The sequence below is a fragment of the Artibeus jamaicensis genome, unplaced genomic scaffold (genome assembly GCF_021234435.1).
Source record: "Artibeus jamaicensis isolate MK-2021 breed Jamaican fruit bat unplaced genomic scaffold, CSHL_Jam_final contig_588, whole genome shotgun sequence".
Lineage (NCBI taxonomy): Eukaryota > Metazoa > Chordata > Mammalia > Chiroptera > Phyllostomidae > Artibeus > Artibeus jamaicensis.
This window is the reverse complement of record NW_026521895.1, coordinates 2342813-2363884: the sequence shown is the minus strand read 5'-3', so window position 1 is coordinate 2363884 and position 21072 is coordinate 2342813. Positions and strand designations below refer to the sequence as shown.

Below are 21072 nucleotides of genomic sequence, written 5' to 3'. Positions count from 1 at the left end.
CTAAATGAAAGTTTTGCTGGATAGAGCAATCTTGGTTGTAGGTCTTTAGATTTCATGACTTGGAATATTTCTTTCCAGCCCCTTCTTGCCTGTAAGGTCTCTTTTGAGAAATCTGCTGACAGTCTGATGGGGACTCCTTTGTAGGTGATTGTCCCGTTAGCTCTTGCTGCTTCTAGGATTCTCTCCTTCATTTTAATTTTGGCTAATGTAATTATGATGTGCCTTGGTGTGTTTCTTCTTGAGTCCAACTTTTTTGGTACTCTCTGAGCTTCTTGGATTTCTTGGAAGTCTATTTCCTTTGCCAGATTGGGGAAATTTTCTTTTATTATTTGTTCAAATAAGTTTTCCACTGGTGGCTGTGCCTTTCCCCCTTCTGGTACCCCTATAATTCGGATATTGGAGCGTTTAAAGATGTCCTGGAGGTTCCTAAGACTCTCCTCATTTCTTTGAATTCTTGCTTCTTGACTCTTTTCTGTTTGGCCATTATTTGCTTTCTTCTGGTCCACTCCATTGATTTGAGTCCCAGTTTCCTTTTCATCTCTATGGGTTTCCTGTGGAATTCCATTCATTTCCATTAGTTTAGCCTTCATATGTTTCTCTAATTTCTGGCTATAACCAACCAGATCTGTGAGGATCCTGATGACCAGTGTTTTAAACTGTGCGTCTGAGAGTTTTGCTATTTCTTCGTCGCTTAGATTTATCTCTGGGGCTTTGAGGTCTTCTTGCGACATTTTTGGTCTGTTCGGGCCCTTTAAGTGAGAGAAGCGGCACCTTGGAGTCCCAGGTCGCTGGGTTGTGACGCTGTATGTGGGGGCGTGGTCAGAGCGGGGAAACGTCGGCGCCCTCTACTGCCACTTGCCGCGGGGACGCCGGCCCGGTCCAACCGCCCACTCCCTCGCCTGTCTGCTCGCGCGCAAATAGGCGACCGCAGTCAACATGCAGCACCGCCTCCCCACTGTCTCCTCTGCAGTCGCTCACCTGGTGGGTTGCTCGGTCGCTCACTAGGTCCAATCCTGCGTTTGGAACCCGTGCGTCTGGATTCGTGCGTCTGGATTCCGCGCCTGGGTCCGTCCCACCGAGTCCTCCAGTGCAACCCCTCACCAGATGCAGGTTTCGCCCCTTACCGGTTGGACTGAAGAATTTGTTGTTAACGGACTTCCGAAAAGTTCAATTTTCCGTGTTCTGGTTGTGTTTTCTGATGCTAATATTTAGTTGTCCCTAAACTTGGTTGTGTGAGAAGGCACGGCACATCCACCTATACCTCCATCTTGGCGGAAGTCCTACATTATTTTTTAAGAAGCAAGATAGGAGATTATATGCACTTAGGTTAAAAAATTCTTGAACCTTTGTATGTGTTCATTTATTCATTCATTCCTTGAAAGAATAGTTATTAAGCATCTACAGTGTGTCCGTTCTGTGCTGGGCATTCTAACTCAGCTACAGTTTCGTGAAAAGACAGATCATGAAACAAATAAAAATGACCATGGCCCTTTCCCTCATCACTGCTCTCTGACTTTGTTGATGTTCAGTTTCTGACATATGCTAACCTTTTCCCTTTGCACAGGTTATTTCATAATGTCCTTAATATGTGTCTTCCTCTATATTATAAATTCTGTGAGGCTAGGGACCATGATACCATTTAATTATCAATACCTAGCTCAATGCCTAATATATGGTAGGTACTCAATAAACATTTGTTGAGTGAATGAGCGATTGATTGACTGAATGAATGAATGAATGAATGATTGAATAGGAGAAGTACACAGTAGGAACATCATATCTAATCTAACAGAAGTTAGGGGAAGTAAATTTCAAGCTGGGAAGTAAATTTCAATCTGAAGAACGAGGAGGCATTAGCAAGTGAAGAAGACCAAGCAAAGTTCTCTGGAGCTCAAGCTCTGACTTGGTCCTAAAAGCAATAGAAGAGTTTTAAACAAAAAGTGACACTATCAGATTTGCATTTTAGATAGACCGTTTTTCATTGGTGTTAGGAACAGGCTAGACAGGCCATGCTGGAGCAGAGATTGGTTCAGAGGCTTTAGAGAAAGATGGCTGTGGCCTCTGTTGGGTTATGGCAGTAGGAAGAGAGAAGTAGATACATTTGGGGAGATTTTTAAAAGGCAAAATATAAGTGACTGGTATAGTGAGGAAAAGGAAGGAATTAAAAATGATTCCAAGCTTCTCCCTTTGGCAACTGAGAGCATCCTAGGGCACACCATTCACTGAGACTGGACACTTGGAGACACTACCTGAGGAGAAAGGAGCCTGGGGCACCCTGGAGACCTGTCTAAATCGAGGTTGAGTCTTAAGGACTTGGTTATATAGCTGAGTTTTCTAGACATGGATGCTTAGAAAAATGCCTGTAAAGAAACAATCAAAATATTGTAGTATTGGAACTCATACCTCTAAAATTTTCTTACTGTTAACTTTAGGTTTTCATTATTTTTGTGTTTTATAAAGGAAAAATAATAAACTTAAAAAATTTCTATTAGTAGCTGCCATAGGAAATGCTGAGGCTTTTGTCCAAGGTACAAGAAGCTAAGGCTTTCTTGGGTAAAATACGGGCTGTTCCCAGTGAAATAAATGGTCCATCCTGAATGGAAACCCATTGTGAAATGGATTCAGCATTTGTGTATATGTGTAGTGGGGACAAGGATCCATTTGGAAATTTAACCTCGTTCAGAGGTCTGCTGGAGTCAGGGGCTGTCCCTTGTGCATTCATTTGTGTACCTTTCACATTTTATCCTCAGCACAGTCCCTGGCTTTTGGTAATAGCTCAGGGGAAAGCTGTTATTTAGTTCTACTGCAGTTGTTATACAATGATGTTATTTGTGTCATCTCGATTTTTTAGGTAGATTGGGGCCAGCTGGACTACTTAGTTGTTGACATGCCACCGGGTACTGGAGATGTGCAGCTGTCCGTCTCACAGAATGTTCCCATTTCAGGTAAATCTTAAAGTTAATAGTAATTTGTACTGTCTTTTAAAAAAATTATTTATTTTAATTGTTCAAGTACAGTTTTCTGCCTTCTATTTTCGTGCTGTCTTTGATGGTGTCCTGCTTGCTGCCTTAACAAAAAAACGAACTCCATGACAGGCAAAAATGTTTATCTCTTAATAAACATAATCAGAGCTCAGGTTCATAAATTAAATGTTTCAAACTATTATCAGAATGGTTTTTTTAAAAAACACGAAGACACTTGAGGTGGTGATGTAATCTGTGTTCTGGAAAAGCGGTGGCGTGTAGGTAGAACGTGGCTGTTGGAGGTCCGCAGCTGTCCGGCACTTACAGCGCAGTGGCGCCTGGTGCATGCCCGGCACTACGTAAATACTTGCCGAGTGCACACTCCTGAATGAGTAAATATTAGGAAAAACTGGCTTTTTGGTAAATTTAACTGTGGAGAAATTTTACATCCTGCTAATTACTTAATGTTAAAGTCAAGAGAGCAATAAACACATTAGCTTGCTTTGAATACACAATACTTCATTATAGTAGAGGATATCTTTTTTATGATATGGAATTTCATAGTTAGTTTTTATGTTAACTCTGTTTTTAAGTGAATCTTACCTAGATTCCACTGAGGAAATATTTGTGAATCTTTCTTCTGTATGAGGACTTTTAGAAAGATAGTGGAATATTTAAATGTCTTTGCAAATCAGTTATTTATTGGTAATAAATAACCAAGCGATATCACTGACATATAATCATCGAAAGGTGTAGAATCTATGTTTTTGAAACCATATACACATTGTTTGGAAACATCAATATAGTGTGTTAATTTGAATATTTTTGATGTTTAAATATATTTGTAACCTAATGGAGTCAGACTTTTTCTTTAGTGAGGCAAGCTCTAAAGTATGAGTTGGAAGTGAGTGAAGTACCATAGGAAAATAATATTACTCATTATAATCAGCATACTGTATGGCCCACTTTTTCTTTTTCTAGATAGTTTTGAGACTTTATGGTTCTTAGGCTTAAGAATACTCACTAAATGTTTATTGAATAAAATGTGTTCCTGACGCTTCAAAATGCCTATTGCAGTTATGCAGAATGCTTATATTTATTCATGTGAACAATACATCGATAAACTTGGACTAAATTATCATTTCTTTCCTGAGTTGTGACTTGGTACCTTGAAAAATTTAATTTGCTTCATGCAGATAAACTGAAGGGCCCAAGCAATTTACCTTTGTTTACCCAGATAAAAGCTTGTCTGTTTGGACAGGATTTATGATTGTATCACCCAGTTTTAATTTGTGCTTATGCTCTAAAGCCAACAACGTGTAGACTGGGGTTAAGATTTGCTTCTCCTTTGAGGATTTCTTATATCCTAAAATTTAACCAATGCATTTCTTATTCCTTTTATCTGATGAAGAGTTTGCCTTGTAATAGGTGATTAATGTTATATGAGAATAAAAAGTTGTGTTTTTTTATTGCAGTAAAATATACATGAACAGTTCAGTGGCATTAAGCACATTCACACTGTTACGCAGTCACCACCACCACCCATCTCCTGAACTTCCTTGTCCTCCCGGACTGAAACCAAACCCTAAACAGTGACTCGTGATTTCCTCCTCCCCTGAGGCCCTGGTAACCATGATTCTCCCTTCAGAAACTGTTTATTATTAAGATGAGACAGTGAGGTAATTATATGACAAAATATTAATTTAAAATATTGTATTAAACACCTTGCATTAGTTTTATCATTTATTAATAAAATTTTAAACGAACAAATATTTCTCTTTATATGTAGGCAGATGCTAGGCACTGTAGAGGATCTAACAAGAATTATATCATGTCTTTCCCTAGACTAGGGTTCTATACCTTTTATGAGTCCCAGATCTTTTTTTTTTCTTTTTCTTTTTACCCTCACTTGAGGACATACCCATTTATTTTAGAGAGAGGGAAAGGGAGGGAGAGAAACAGCAATCAGATACCTCCCACTGGAGCCCCAACTGGGGACTGAACCTGCAACCTAGGTGTGTTCCCTGACTGGGAAATGAACCTATGACCTTTTAGTTTATGGGATGATGCTCCAACCAACTGAGCCGTATCACCTAGGACAAATCGTAGGTTCCCCAACCAGGGATTGACTGGCAGCGTAGGTATGTGCCTTGATTGCAAATAGAACCCCCAACATTTTGGTGAATGGGCTGATCCTCCAACTGAGCCACACTAGCCAGGGTTCTCAGACACTTTTTGAGAATTTGATGAATATGTGCATTTTTTCCAGGAAAAGGTATTTGTACCTACAGAAACACTACTTTTTTGTATAATTTCAGGAGGCTCACAGTCCTCAATTTTAAAGCCCCAGCTCTAGGAGACTGAGCAAGGGGAAGGGCAGGATGAGGGAATAGTGGGTAAGAAAAGAACATGGATAGCTACAATGCAGGGAATGAGAAGTGCTGTAGGAGAGATATGGGGCATCAGGGAAGAAGAGATCATGGGTTTGGGGGCAACTGTAAAACACTTCACGGAGTTGAGCCTTAAAGAATATTATGGTATATTGTAGAGCATTCAAGATAGCATACCTGGTCTGCTGTAGACAGGAATACAAAGACATACCTGGTCTGCTTTGCTTTTTCTTGGTCTACCTAGGGGGAAGATATTTGAGAATGAAACTTCTAGTGTTCTATATTTCTATTATGGGAACTTAACATACATTTCAGCTCCCAAATCTGGTCCATTAAAAAAAATAGGGACAAGTACTATAGATGCTTTTGCAAATACACAAACTTAGTTGTTATTAGACTATGAAAATAAAATTATTTTGTTTTTTTCTAAATTTAAAAAAAATGAACATGTGTATTTTTATAATTTAAAAAGTAAATAGCACTAATTCTTTAAGGATAGTAAATTTCTCTATAAATTGGTGATGATTGTTTATTATTAATAAACTTCCATTTAATGATAGCCTTCCATATATTAATTTTTATTTACTTATTGTAAAGATTTTATTTATTTTATTTTTAGACAGAGGGGAAGGAAGGGAGAAAGAGAGGGAGAGAAACATCAATGTGTGGTTGTCTCTCATGCAGCCCCTACTGAGGACCTGGCCTTCAACCCAGGCATGTGCCCCGTCTGAGAATCAAACTGGAGACCCTTTGGTTCATAAGCTGGCACTCAGTCCACTGAGCCACACCAACAGGGCAACCATGTATTAATTTTTTAATTATCACAAGTCTTTCTCTATTTTCTTAAATCTTTGAAAGATTCAGTGACTCTCCCAAGCTCACACAGTTGCAGTCAGTTGTAGCTGAGGTTCATATCAGTTCTGATTGAGTTTATACTTCATGTTCTTAACCTCTACATCAAACTACCCTTATACAAAATCCAACTATTTAATTGGTTTCGTGAGAACCAAAAGACCTACTAAACAAATTCAAAAAGTGCTATAAGCACTGACTCACTGGTTTTCTGAGTTCTAGTCCATTCAAAGCCATTTAGGTTGCAATTACTGTAATCTAGGTAATCTCTGATAAAAATAAATTTATCTATGAATATGCCTAAACCTGTGCATCTTTATATGATGAGTATACAACCAACTGTCTACATCAGGGTTTACTATATTCAGGGTTTCCCGTCTTTTCCTTTTTTTTCCTTTTTTTTATTAAGAGATTACTTTGGGCCTCTTTAACTCATACATTCGAGAGGTCTGGAGGCAGTCCATAAACAATCTCCTTTGACATTTAGGAGTAGAGCCCCAAATGATTCTTGGAAAGGCCAATATTATCTTTGGGCTGATCATACTGGTCTTGGACATTTGGCTTGTTTCCAGGCACACTGGCTCTCAGTATGGAATTGCAGCTGTTGTAAAAAAAAATTTCATGTCAGTATTAAAATTAATATTGATGAAAAGACTAGATTGTCTATGGTAAAACATATATTAACTTTGTAACTAGGAGAAATAGCAAAAAATAAAAGTATCCTAGCAGAAAGGATGTGAAGGGGAGTTGGTAGGGGGTGCATGTGACTGTGTCCTTGTGTGCATGTGTTAAAGGCTTTATTCCTGAGGTTTGGTTTTATTCAGGCCTGTGTCATTTCACAGCTGACATATCTAAGAAAATACTAAAATTGAGTTAGTTCCCAGGACTTAGAGGCAAGGTTACCAACCAATGAGTTTCTGGCCTTGTTTGAATTATGCCTTTATCAATTTATGTAGTCTAGAACAACCTTTGAGAATCATGCCTGCCTTTATAGGCCTAAGAGAATGATCTACTCTGTAATTATGAACCTGACTTTCCTTTCTTTTTATCATTTAATTTAGAATTCTTTATACTCTGTGTGCTACCTTTTCCTATGCCCCATATATCATCAACCACCTAAGTTTTTTAGACTCCCATTTGAACTCCCTGGACTTGACTTCTCCATCCTTCCCACAATATTTCCCCCCAAACTTTATGTACTCACTGCTCCCTCTCTCTTCCCTTTACTTGCCAAAGTCTTTGTCTTTACATGCATTTGACCCTCACTTAGAATGTCTTTCCTTCCCAGTCAGTGGGTACCCAAGTCCAGCATACATTTTATTTTGAGTATCTACTCTTTGTCATCTTGTCCAACCCCCTCAGTTAGGAATCACTCCTCCCTTTTTGGAATTCTAATAGCATTTTATTTGGACCTCCTCATGTTCACCATTCATAACCTGCAAAACTCTGTTATCTTCTGTACCAGACTGTCACTCCCTGGAGCACCAAGTTCATTTGTTTTTGTATTTCTCACAGTGCCAAACTCAGTGCCTTCCTGTAACCACTCAGGAAATGTTGAATTAATGAATGTTTTATCTGTGTGTGTGTATTATCTTCCCAACTAGGCTGTAAGCTGCTTGAATGCAAGATTTTTTACTTACTGATCGTAGAATTTCTTAGAGTACTTTGGACAATGAGTTATGCAGTTGATATTGGTTGAATGAATGACAAGGCCAATTGACTAATTCTCACTGTTATGTGAACAGATTTGTCTCTTCTTACCTTTCTTAACTGTCCTGCTAACCATTCCTGTGATCTCTGACCCCGGCTGCTTTTACTCAGGAATTTTTATCATATGTAGTTAAAGAAAGCATTTATTTAAAAACATGCATTTTCATGTCATTCTCCCTTTGAGAGAAAAATACATTTCCATTTGTATTTATTTATGCTATTATTTTCCCTGTGCTATATATAATATTCTTGCAGTGAATTGATATCTTTTAGTATTAATGTTATTTTTGTTTCTGAGATATTTATGCATGTTAGCACTTGCTATTGGTTTCATGCAGGCTCTGTATTAAATTACTAGTGAGAATCACTAGCATTTCTCCACTGTAAGAGAATAAGAGATTCTCTTTTTTACTTGCAAGGATGTTTAGTCAGATACTACCTGCCTTTCTAACTTTTTATCCTGCCTGACCTGTAGAACACCCGACTATCCCACAGACTTATAAGGATCAAATGAGAGAATGAATTTAAAAGCTGCATGTAAATATATGGCATTTTTTTTAGAAAATGCTTGAATACTTTAAAAGAGTTTTTTTGGGGGGTGAAATGTTATGAATTAGAGCGAGCCTTTATATCAATTTTTCATTTCTCCATGCCATGTTGAGAATGAATTTAAATGTTTTGTACTTGGAAAGAGACATCCTTTTGGAAAATTCATGGAGACAGATCTGTACAAGCAAAAAAGATCCTCTTTCTGAATGCTAATTAGCAACTTTTGTATGTGTTCCATTTTCTTTCACAGTCTGGACGACAGGCTCATTATAAGAAGAAACGTCAAAGGGAAAAAGTCATCCTCTTACTTGTATTAAAGTGTTGTGTGACAACAACACTGATAAATGTGTTGACAGCACATTAGTGGCTAGTGATTTACATTTGAGCTTACAGGGACTGCTGAGTCATTACTTATTACAACTACTTAGTAGTTGTAATAATTGTTAGAGGGGAAGGAGGCAGGATAGAGGATGGGAAATAACCAGTTATAGTTTTTGGATTTGCTCTTGTCTTGTTGAACTTGTCAAGGGGAAAAGGCAGAGATATCAATGCTGGTTTTGTTTTATTATTTTTTTACTACTTTTATTGTATATATTTTTTGGTGATACAGTTTGCTGAATTTTTGCTTGCTTTTTTTTTGTTTATTTGTTTAGCTCATAAACTGTTGCCATATACTGAATTGGATAGAGTCTAGGGTTGACATCTGGGTTTTTAAAAAATGCATTGTGATGAACTCTTAGGAATTACTGGATAATAGAAGAGGACTAATATTTATTTGAAGTTCTTTGAAATTTTTGAAAATATATACACCGTGCTAGTATTTGAACTCTAATAGATGTTACCTAAAGTATTCTTTTCTTCCTTTGCTCCAACTGAGGTTCCTCTGTATGACTACCTGAAGACTATTTTAATTTGATTTTAACTGTTGGAATTCAGCAAAGAGTTTATGCTTCGCATGAAACATATTTTCTTTTTTGAGAGACTGGAGAGTTTTAGTAAGTTGTTTATATTAAGATACTGTATCAGTCAGGGTCAGATGACACACCTTGATAAGAATTAACAGAACAGAGTTTAATTAATGAAGGGACCTGTTACAGAGGTGTGGGCAGCATTAATGAAGCTGACAAGAGATGGTCAAGTGCCCAGAGACTAATGTTAGTAGGAAATAGCCACTGTCCCTCTTCCTAAAGGGGCAAGGGAATGAACTGTGTCAGTGCAGCCTGGCAACTGCTGGAGCCATGGAAGAGAGGTTGCCTCTTGGGATCTGTAGCCACAGAGGAACTCAGGTGAGGCCAGAACTTCTGCAAGGCATGGAGAAGCAGTGTGTGAGGTAGGTAATAATACTCCAACCTTTTTACCTCCCACAGTCTCATATTTTGCCAATACCTCCTAGTGGCAGATCCCTTCAGGAAGCCAGAGGGTAAGGAAACTGATGGTACAGTCCACAGAGGTCAGCTACCCAGGCACTGATGGGGACAAAGAAGGTAGAGGATGAAGCAGAGCTTGGGGAGGAAAGGAAGTCTAATGCGGTTATTATATGGGAAATACCCAGAAGGGTGTCTCTTCTTCATGGTCCTCATTATAATTGTGTATTAGTGGCTTGGAAGAGATGAAACACAAGGCAAATATTTTTCTTTTTTCGTCCCCTTCCCACCCACTAAGCAAATATTTCTGCCTCTAAATTTGCAAGCTAATAGAGATAGTAGTGGTACAATCAAATTAATGAAAACCCATACAATCACAAGGCAAAATTGTACTGTCATCAAATTTGTGAACAGAATATTTATATTGTGGGTAAGCAATGATATAAGTATATTTTGGATAGTGGGGAATAGTGGATAGTTTATTTTGATAGGATAGATTCATGAAAAAAGCTCCCTTTCACTTTATTAAGTAAAGATTGATGCAGGAATGACTTTTTTGGACATTATTCTTATAATAGCAGGGCAAGGACTGAGCAGTTGAGAGGGGAGCCATCAGAGCCCATTCTTGCTCCTCTCTCTCTTCCAGGGAAAAGGCAGAAATAGCACAGAAAACAGCCAGATCATCCTCATATGCTTCCTGTTTTGATATCTTCCTCCTAGAGAGGGAGAAGCTGCTATATCTATATCAGAGTCATCAGCTACATAACATGCTAAGTATCTATGGGCTCAAGACAAGCTGCATTAGCAGACATTTCATAATGTAGCAGGTGTTACACTATGAAAATGAGGCGATGCCCTTCCTGTCTGGACCCTATAGATGGGAAGAAAGCCAGAGGCCTCTTTGCCCCTCATTCATTTAAATGAGATGGAGTAGGAATTTTAAATTAAGCCACCTTAATATTTCAGTGATTGTTTAAAGACACATTGCTTGTAGCAATTGGGCCTATTGCTACAGCAACTGAATTCCTGTTCACTTATCAGAGATTCTTGAGGAAAAGCTATACAGGTCCACATTGGTATTTTCCCCTCTATCAACATTTTGCGGATCCTAATCAGTTATCTCTTTTATGGTAATACTCTTTGCCAATTTGAACTGTTTTTATAATATGAAACCTGAGTGGAGTTCAAAGGATGAGAGATATTACTGCTGTTGTTAGATAAGTGAATGACCACAAGCCATCACTTGAAATAATTTCCTTGCTTATCTGGTATTTACTCTTTAAAACGGAAGAAACATAGTAGTTTCACTTAGGTAAAGTAAATAAAATATTTTTTTTTCACAGATAACTGTTTTTTCTTTCCTAATTGTTTCTAAATTCAAAGACTAATTCTTTAAAGCTATCCAATATGAATTTTTTGGAAAACCATTAAAAAGTCAAAAAGAAAAAATACCTGACTACTTTGGATTTTAGTGCTATGTGTCTTATAATTTTGCAGATTTTAAAGATATTAAATCTTCAGTTATGCTTTCAAGTTGCAGAATGAAACTTTAAAAGAGACGATTTAAGACTTCTTTCAGGTACACTATATTTCTGTGCAAATGTTGAGTAGAGTTATAAGTAATGAGTATTTGGCAAGAATAGCATGATGTAGAGGAGAGTTATTATTTTATTCATAATATTATAGAAATTATGTACAAAATAAATTTTTATTGTTGTCCCATAAATTGTAGCCAAGTGATAAAGACTAGAAACTGAATTCCAGGGTTTTATCTTGTAGGGCACTTTTGGTATTCATTGTGGAACTTTAGTCCTTATTACATTGGAATTCAAATTATACAATTAAGTACAATAACATTGGTTAATGAACAACAATGTTTCTAAATGCAATTTAAGAAGAAATAAACTTTTCAGGGCTCTTATATTTAGGTCAAACATATATTGGTTTGGCCAAAAAGTCCATATGTTTATTCCATATGATGGCTCTAGTAGTGCTTAGTTGTCTTTAACTTCATTCAGAACAATTTAGTTAGGTTGTGTTGTGACAGCTGTCATATCAGAGTGCATTTGTTTAAAAAACCAAAATTGGTGAATTTTTGTACAGCCATTTTAATATTTAAGATGGAAGGAAATAGGCAACATTTTCAACATACTATGCTTTATTATTTCAAGAAAGGTGAAACTGCAACTGAAATGCAAAAAGAATATTTGTTCAGTGTATAGAGAAGGTGCTGTGACTGATCGAATGTGTCAAAAGTGGTTTGCAAAGTTTCTTGGTACTATTGACGCTTTGGCCAAATAACTCTTTGCTGTGAGGCTGTCTTATGCATTGGAAGATGTTTAGCAGCACCACTGGCCTCTACCACTAGAAGCCAAGAGTGGGAGATAGCTGACATAGTCAGAATATTCACATCAATAAAGTTATTGGTGAAAATGAAAAATGTGTTTTTTGTTTTATGGTAAAAATGGTAATGGACTTTTTGGCCAACCCAGTAGTACAGATAGAATTTATACTGTATTAGTTAACTGTTCAAAGAAATCGTCTGAGAATTAAAGGCCCAGGATTTAAAAAGCTTTCCCGAATGACTCATATATATAGTCAGTGTTCACAGTCACTGTCTAGTCCAGCTTATCTGATGTTTGAATTTCTTGGCTATCTTAGCCTTTGTTTGGATAGGAGGTTTCTGAGATAGTTCATTCAGTTTTGTCTTTTAAGAATTTCCAGGCACTTCATGATATGACCTACAGCTAAAATTCCTTAATGTCTTACAGTTCAATGAATAGCATAATGGCAGTCAGATTCCTATTAAAAACTACTTTTCAATCCAGTAAATATTTACAAATAGAAAAAATACAAGTCCCATGATGTGCATGGCCACAGATGTTAGATATTTGATTAGAACCTGAAGTGTAGCTCTGAGAATGTCTTCACATCTTAAATATGACAGTGTTTGGAAATGTAGCAAAGCTCTTCCATATAAAGTTTCAGTCTCTATTTCCTGAAATATACCTGTTTAAATAAAGTTAGGTGGTTAAGTAATCAGGGAGAAGCAGTTTTCCTCTCTGGAGTTTGCATTAGAGAAAGAATGTATATAAAAAGGGGTGTGTTCAGTTATTAAGCAGCCTCCAGGGGTGGCTCACTGTGAGCACGGGCAGGCTGAACTCTGTACATCTAAAAGAATTTAAACTGCAAAATATTAAATCCAAGCAAAAGAGCTTTCTGAGTTGTAGAGACATGTGTGCACAACGGGTAGGCTTCCTGTGGTGTTTACTTACCCACGTGAAGATGGATGGAATACTGGAAAGGAGCGAGAATTTTACCTTAACCTTACTGGGAACATTAGAAGTGTGGGGAAGGATGAGAATTCGTGAGAGAGAAGAGAAAGAGAAAGAAGAGAGAGAAGAGAGCTAGTGTGAGCATGAGAGAGCTGTTTGGTTCCAGCTCAAGCTCTTCGAAACCTCCGAAATTCTCCCTTTTCTCCAGTGGTTCCTCAGTGAAGGGCAGGCTGCACAGCCCTGGTGAACTCATTGTTAGCATCATTAAGGTGAGGTGATTGTAAGCTCATTACCTGTCGACTCAATTATTGAAGAGCCAATCTTTGTCCCTAAATAACAGGCATACATCCAGATTCCTTTGATGAAATTGAATTCTTAAAGTTCCACAGTACACTTGTCCTTTCTCACCAATGACTTTGAAGTACTGTGGTTTCCACTGGTTATTGTGTTTTATTCATTCTTTTTGGCAGCAATAGACATAATTTCCTGTAACAAAATTCATTTCTAAAGTGAGCAAAATAATACTTCGTCTTTATATTAATAAAAGCATATCTCCTTTGTGACTACAGTCAATTTTCTACCCTGTTGGAATGGAGCACAGAGTCCAAAACAGTGATTCATGAAATAATTAGGTATATTTCCTGTTGAAATAGTCTGTGGGTACATTAGAAGTGAGTTTTCCTTTTTAATCACATTTTACTTAATCTGTTACTAATATTAGTGGACATTTCTTGATCTTGTAGGAAATAATGTTTCTAATTCAGGAAATTTGGGGATTTGACAAGAGAAAAATGGGAGAGCTAAAAATATACCAAAGCCAATCTACTTAGTAAACAATTGTATATTTGTTATTATTTATTTTAAGCTAACAGAAGTTGAATGATTATTTTCTTTGACTGCAACTGTTTTTAAATAAATCAAGGAGATTCAGGAGTACTAAGTATTATAGAACTGTGAACATCAGCTATATAGCAGTAATTTGTTCTTTTAAATCTTAGTTGACTTTACTTTGACTTATTCAAGAGTTGTAAGACATAAAATTACTTGTCCACATATGATTACAAGCAGTTTTTGTTGTACACATTTATTAGGTTCCAGTACTGAAGTTTCTCAGTCAAGCACGGGAATTAGATGCAGTTTGTGCCCTGGAGACTTAGAATGGCATAGTTGAGTAGTTGCACACTGGTGTAATTATGATCATCCTGACATCTGGAATATTCTATTTTAAATGTTTAACTAACTTTGAACTACTACCCAAATCCAGATATCCAGTTACAAATAGATTTTACTCTTATTAGTCAAAAGAGAAATAGCAATTAAAGGCAGTATTCTAGATAATTACATTTTAGGATGTTTACATATTTGCCAGAATCCTTTTTTAGTAAATTAACCTTTTATAGTAAATCTCAGCTGATTAAAAGACTTTAAAAACTACAACTTTGGAAATAGCATTTAAACAATACTATATAATCATTTGGACCTAGGAAATTCACCTTGAGTGGTACTTGCAGTCATGATGGAGGCACAGGTAAACATTCTTCACCTTTTTGCACAACCACTGGAAGACTTACAAGTAGACCTCAAAACAAATAACACTGAGAACCATAAGAAAATTGAGCTGTATGGTAGTCCAACTACCAAGGATTTAAAGAAGCCACCTTCATCTAGACAAGTAGGTGTGGCACACTTGGAGATGGGCAGAAAGGTGTGGAGTTGCAGTGTGGTGCAGATAGGTGGTGGCAGCAGAATGGGTGGTCCCCCATTCATGTGTGATGGATAGAAATTGGAAGGGATACTTTAGAAGCAAGCATCCCAGCCATGGGTCAGACCACGGAGTTGAGGGTTCCATTGTCAGGAAGATAAATTGCCATAATTCCTGGTTGTAAAAACTAGTGGGGATTGGGGTTGCAAAAGAAACTACTGGATTTTTAGGAGACTCTGCTTAAAGGATCCACACAGACTTAAAAAATATGCAGACCTACCCCCTCTGGGATTCACCACCAGGCAATAGCTGAAAGGGCATCAGTTGCAAAGAGTGAGTGCTGGGCAAACCTCCAGAAGCCAAGCAGTAGCATTGTTCCCTATCTGAGCCCTCCCCCTCATACATAGCCATAAAGTGGTGAAGTGGGTTACACCGAGCTGGTGATTAGCCAAGGCTTTGCCCCCACACAAGTTATGGTGCCTTTTGTACAACAGGCCACAGTACTAAGATGGATACTCAGAGTAGCTGTACCTAGTACACAGAAACAAACACAGGGAGGCTGCCAAATTGAGGAGAAAAAAAAATGGTCCAAATAAAGGAACAGAACAAAACCCTAGAAAAAGAACTAAATGAAACAAGAGATAACCAACCTATCAGATGCAGAGTTCAAAACACTGGTGATCAGGATGCTCAAAGAATGCATTGAGTATGGCAAAAATAAAAATAAAAAAGATCCAGGAAGCCCTGGCTGGTGTAGCTCAGTGGACTGAGCTTGGGCTGCAAACCAAAGGGTTGTTGGTTTGATTCCCAGTCACGACACATGCCTGGGTTTCGGGCCAGGACCCCAGTGGGAGCCATATGAGAGGCAACCACACACTGGTGTTTCTCTCCCTCTCTCTCTCCCTTCCTTCCCCTCTCTCTAAAAAACAAAACAAAAAAAGACCCAGGAAGAAATGAAGGTTAGACTAAGTGAAATAATGAATAATCTATAGGGAACCAACAGTGGAGGAGATGAGGCCAGGATTCACATCAACGATTTGAAACATAAGAAGTAAGCATTCAATCAGAAAAGAAAGAAGAAAAAAGAATTTTAAAAAAAGAACAAGAATAGTATAAGGTGCCTCTGGGACATTGCCAAACGTGCCAACATCCAAATCATAGAAGGAGAAGGCATCATAGAAGGATGCCAGAAGGAAAGGAGGAAGAGCAAGAAATTGAAAACTTATTTGAAAAAGTGAAAGAAAACTTTTCTAATTTGGTGAAGGAAATAGACACACAAGTCCAGGAAGCACTGAGAGTCCCAAACAAGATGGACCTGAAGAGGACCATACCAAGACACATCATAATTAAAATGCCAAAGGTTAAAGATAAAGAGAGAATCTTAAAAGCAGCAAGAGAAAAGAAGAGTTACCTACAAAGGAGTTCCCATAAGACTGATAGCTGATTTCTTAGAAGAAACTTTGAAGACAAAAGTTTCTACAAAGGGACTGGCAAGCAGTATTCAAAGTGATGAAAAGCAAGGATCTACATCCAAGATTGCTCTATCCAGCAAAGCTATCATTTAGAATGGAAGGGCAGATAAAGTGCTTCCCAGATAAGGTCAGGTTCAAGGAGTTCATCATCACCAAGCCCTTATTATATGAAACGTTAAAGCGACTTATTTAAGAACCAGAAGATCAAAACTATGAACATTAAAATGGCAACAAATTCACAGCTCTCAACAACTGAATCTAAAGAAACAAACTAAGCAAACAACAGGAACAGAATCATAGATATGGAGATTGTTTGGAGGGTTATCAGGTGGGATGGGGAAGGGGGATAATGGGAGGAAGGTGCAGGGATTAAGAAATATAATTTCTAGGTACAAAATAGGGGGTGTTAAGAATAGTATAGAAAACAGAGAGGGCAAAGAACTTATAGGCACAACCCATGGACATGAACTAAGGCGGGGATTGCTGGGGGGAATGGGTGTATCCAGTCGAGGGGGCAAAGGGGGCAAAATTGTGATGATTGTAATAGCATATAAATCAATAAATATATTTTTTAGAAAAGAAATTCACCTTGAGATAAGTATTTTATGATACTATGCTTTTCCCCCACAAAATAATCTAATTTATTGCAAAGTAAACATTCTCTTTGTTGCTGTTGACATTCTTCATGGTCAGTAGAGGGAACATAATCTTTCTAACAAACCCTCCATACAAAACAAGTGACATCATCAGGGATGGTGCAGAGGGGAAGAATCTAAACTAGTTCATATTGGTTCATGTATATTTGTTCATGTTCCATGATCCCTGAGAAAAAATGTGTACATCGGAAAGCCAAGAACCATAAAGATAAAGTGAAATGTCATACTCAGAGACCATATATTAAGTTAAGAGATATATTAACAAGAAAAATTAATTTAATTTTCTTAACATTTAAAAATCTGGGTCGTGATTCACAGATTGATTAATCATTAAATTTACTGAAGATTTTGTGGCCTTTTTTTTTTTTTTTGCTTTATTTCCTTATAAATTTTAAAGGTCATAGGGGCAGTCTGGAATTGTTACTTATATGATGTATTAAAATTTGATACAACCAAAGAGGTAGTGATTTATGTGTGAGAGAATTACATTTTTGTTCTTTAAGAAAAAGTCTAGAAAATTTTTTCTCAGAATGGTTTCTAAATACTAATTGTACTGTGATCAAACACTTAGTTAACATGTATTTCAGGGAAAAAATCATACCCCCAAAATCTTCTATGAATTAGGCTGGTAGTTCCAATGGAATGTTTACATATTTTGTGAGCATTTGATGAGACATGGAAGATGATCATTGTCCTTGTCACAAAGTTGTCATTAATTGATGTATGAATGGTACTATTGAGATTACTCAACAAAGAAACTCAGATGGCATGGGTGCCTACTGTGTTAGAGTTAAGTACTGTGTTAGAGTGTTAGAGTTAAGTACTATAGAGAAAACCAAGCCACTTTAATTCCAATCAAAATAATGTCACTGAATATTTTTATAACACTTTTACATATTTTTAATGGGATAGCTCTTTACATAGGACCAATGGAAATAGGTTTGTTATATAGAAGACTTAATTGAGATGTATTGAGATTTAATGAGCTATTCAAGATTATATAGTACATTGGCATAGTCAAAAAAACCAGAATGTAGAACTCTTAACTCCTGGTTCAAGTTACTAAGAGTTCATGCCACGATAGCCCAGGATACATGATTTGAAAGTATAGGAACATTGTTTAAATTGCTAATTCTTTGTTTTGTGCAAGTCATTGTGTCATAAATTTTGTTTGATTAAATAAGGATTAAGTGGTTATGAAACTATATTGTGTAGTAGTAATATGAATAGCAGACAAAGGCTATTTAAAACAATAAGGTGTTTATATTGTATAAAAGCTAAATACAGTAGAAAACTCCCTACATACTAGTAGTTAATAAGAGAATTTGGAGGAAATAGTCAAGGAGGTTTCATTTACAGGTAAAGAGAATGGCTCTGAGATTGAGGGGCCAAAATTCTTGGAGGAGGTTCATTTCATAATTCACTTAAACAAGTTTACCGAGGCTGTCAGGTTCGATAGGGATTACTTCAGAAACAGTAGTTAAAAAGGAATGCTAAGTCAAATGGACAGAGAGCCAGCTGAGACCTTGGAGACTGTGTATGCCTTGCATTGGTTTTATAGCTAAGGAAACTGAGACCCGGAGAGGTTCTGAGTACTTGTCCAAGATTAGTCACACAGCTAGATGGAGGTAGAGTTGGAATTAGATTCCTTCTAAATGCTTGGATTTGAAAAAACACTATGATAGATTGGTAAAAGAATGTAGAATATGGTGAATTGTGGAAATATATTGGATGCGTAGAGTAGACTTGAGTATAATTTTTGCTGAAAGTGATTTCCATCCATCTTTAAAAGAGTGGAAAGAACTATGAAGGCAGAACAAATCAAAATACAAGGATGCAGTGATCCACAGGGAGTTTTAGAGGCAGGATGAGCTGCCTGATGGCAAATGCGAAAATGACCTTCTCAGCAACTGGTAAAATGTATTATTGTTAACGATAATAAAGATAATAATGGTGTGATATCACCATTGTGACGTAAGTATTACTGTGCCATTTTGTAGATAAAGAAACTGAATCTCAGTTTCTCGCCCTAGTCACATACATAGTTGGCTATGGAATAAAAATGTGAATTTTGAGTATGTTTGAATTTCAATGCTAGTGTTTCTCTAAATTAAGTATTGATAGACCTTCCTTCTGAAGGAAAAATAATCTGCTCCATATTGACCTATTTTTATTCTAAGACTATTTGTATAGGTGTACACACATAAATTCCTTAAGCTTTTAGCTGTTATATAATTTTAAAAAATCAAAAAGTTACAAATAAAACTTACAAAACCAATAAAATTCAAATTAATAGTATTAGTGTAATGTCAAAGATGACGTTTTTACTGAAAGGAAAATGCTGATTGCAAGATGAATTTGTGGCCATTGCACAGTTCTTCTGAGTGTGACATGCTGTATTGCCACCTGCTTTGTGATAACTTGGTTCTGCTGCCACTTCTCTCTACCCTGATCTCTTTAAAATATCCCCTCAGACAGAAAATTTCCTCGTTTGACTTTCACTTGGTGCACTTGGTTTTTTATTGTTAATCCTACCTGTTTCATTAGCTGTGGCAAGGTACGGCTGCCACTTGGAGATGTTCTGATGGTTTGGGGCTCTGAAATGTCGTGGCAGTGTGGATTTAGTGAGAAGGTGATGGTTACCCAAGTGAGCTACCCAGAATGTTTCTGCTAATTATTTTTTAGGACCAATGGAAACCTACTATCTTGAGGAAACCACAAACTTTAAGCAATTCAGATTCTGCAAATCATAGCCAGGCCTCTGGGTGTTTCTGCTTAAAGAAAAAAATTGCACTTTCTCTCAAAACACTGTATCATAGAATCATCTGATTTCTGCAGGGCGATAGCGGAGACCCAGGAAGGCCTCCATCTTCACCTACTTTCAGTGCTAGCTTAGTTCAGGCCACCACTATATTGCATCTGAAATTTTGCTCAGCATATAGTTTTGCCCCCACCAAACTACTCTCCACGGTGTGTTTCACACTGGTGAGTTTTCTGTAGTAACAAATTTAGCACTGAGCAGAATCTTCTCTTTTGGGACACTTTTTCTATTGTGCCTCTTTATCTCCTGTTTCCTCACCCTATTCATTATCACCTTCCCTCTCCTCTTCCCTAGATTGAATTACTTTCTTCTTTTATTTTTCCCTTTTTTTAATTTAAACTTTATTGTATTTCCATGACCATTTAGTCCTCTCATACATGCCTGTTCCCATAATAACCACAGTTATCCATGTCCATGAGTCCTTTTTCCTCAATCCCTCCCCTTGCTCATCTCCCCCACTCACACTAGCTGTCATCTGCTCTCCATCTATGAGTCAGTCCCCATTTTCCTTGTTAGTTCAGTTTGTTCATTAGATTCCACATATGAGTGAAATCATGTGGTATTTCTCTTTCTCTGACTGGCTTATTTCACTTGGCATAATGTACTCCAGGTCTACTCATACTGTTGCAAAGGGTAAAATTTACTCCCTTTTCTATAGCCAAGCAGTATTCCATTGTGAAAATGTTCCATAGTTGTTTTATCCACTCATCTACTGATGGACACTTGGGCTGCTTCCATATCTTCGCAATTGTAAATAATACTGCAGTGGACATAGGAGTGCTTATGTTCTTTCAATTTAGTGTTTTGGGTTCCTTCAGACATAGTCCCATAAATGGGATAGCTGGGTCTAAAGGCAAATCCATTTTTTAATTTTTTGAGGCATCTCCATACTGCTTTCCACAGTGGCTGTACCAGACTACATTCCCCAAAACATTGCAAAAGTGTTCCCTTTTCTCCACACTCACGCCAGCACTTGTTTTACTGATGACAGCCATTCTGACAGGTGTGAGATGACATCTCATTGTGGTTTTAATTTGCATTTCTCTGATGATTAATGATGTAGAGCATCTTTTTATGTGTCTATCGGCCATCTGTATGCCCTCTTTGAAGAAGTGTCTATTCAGGTCCTTTGCCCATTTTTTTAATTGGGTTGTTTAGTTTTTTGTAAATTATTTATAAATTTTGGATATTAACCCCTTATCAGATGTATTGGTGAATATGTTCTCCCATACTGTGGGTTTTTAAAATTTTGTTGATGATTCCCTTTGCTGTGCAAAAGCTTTTTAGTTTAGACTTCCGCCAAGATGGAGGCATAGGT

General features: G+C 37.2%; 1 protein-coding gene across 2 annotated transcripts in view; it reads left to right on the top strand.

The window, feature by feature from the left end:
* The window catches only part of NUBPL (NUBP iron-sulfur cluster assembly factor, mitochondrial), a 251132-nt gene that overhangs the window by 193532 nt on the left and 36528 nt on the right, over positions 1-21072 (top strand). For both annotated transcript variants that reach the window (XM_037161628.2, XM_037161627.2), the window contains exon 7: positions 2852-2945. In XM_037161628.2, coding sequence (XP_037017523.1) covers positions 2852-2945 — 94 coding nt within the window. The remainder of the gene's footprint in view (positions 1-2851; positions 2946-21072) is intronic.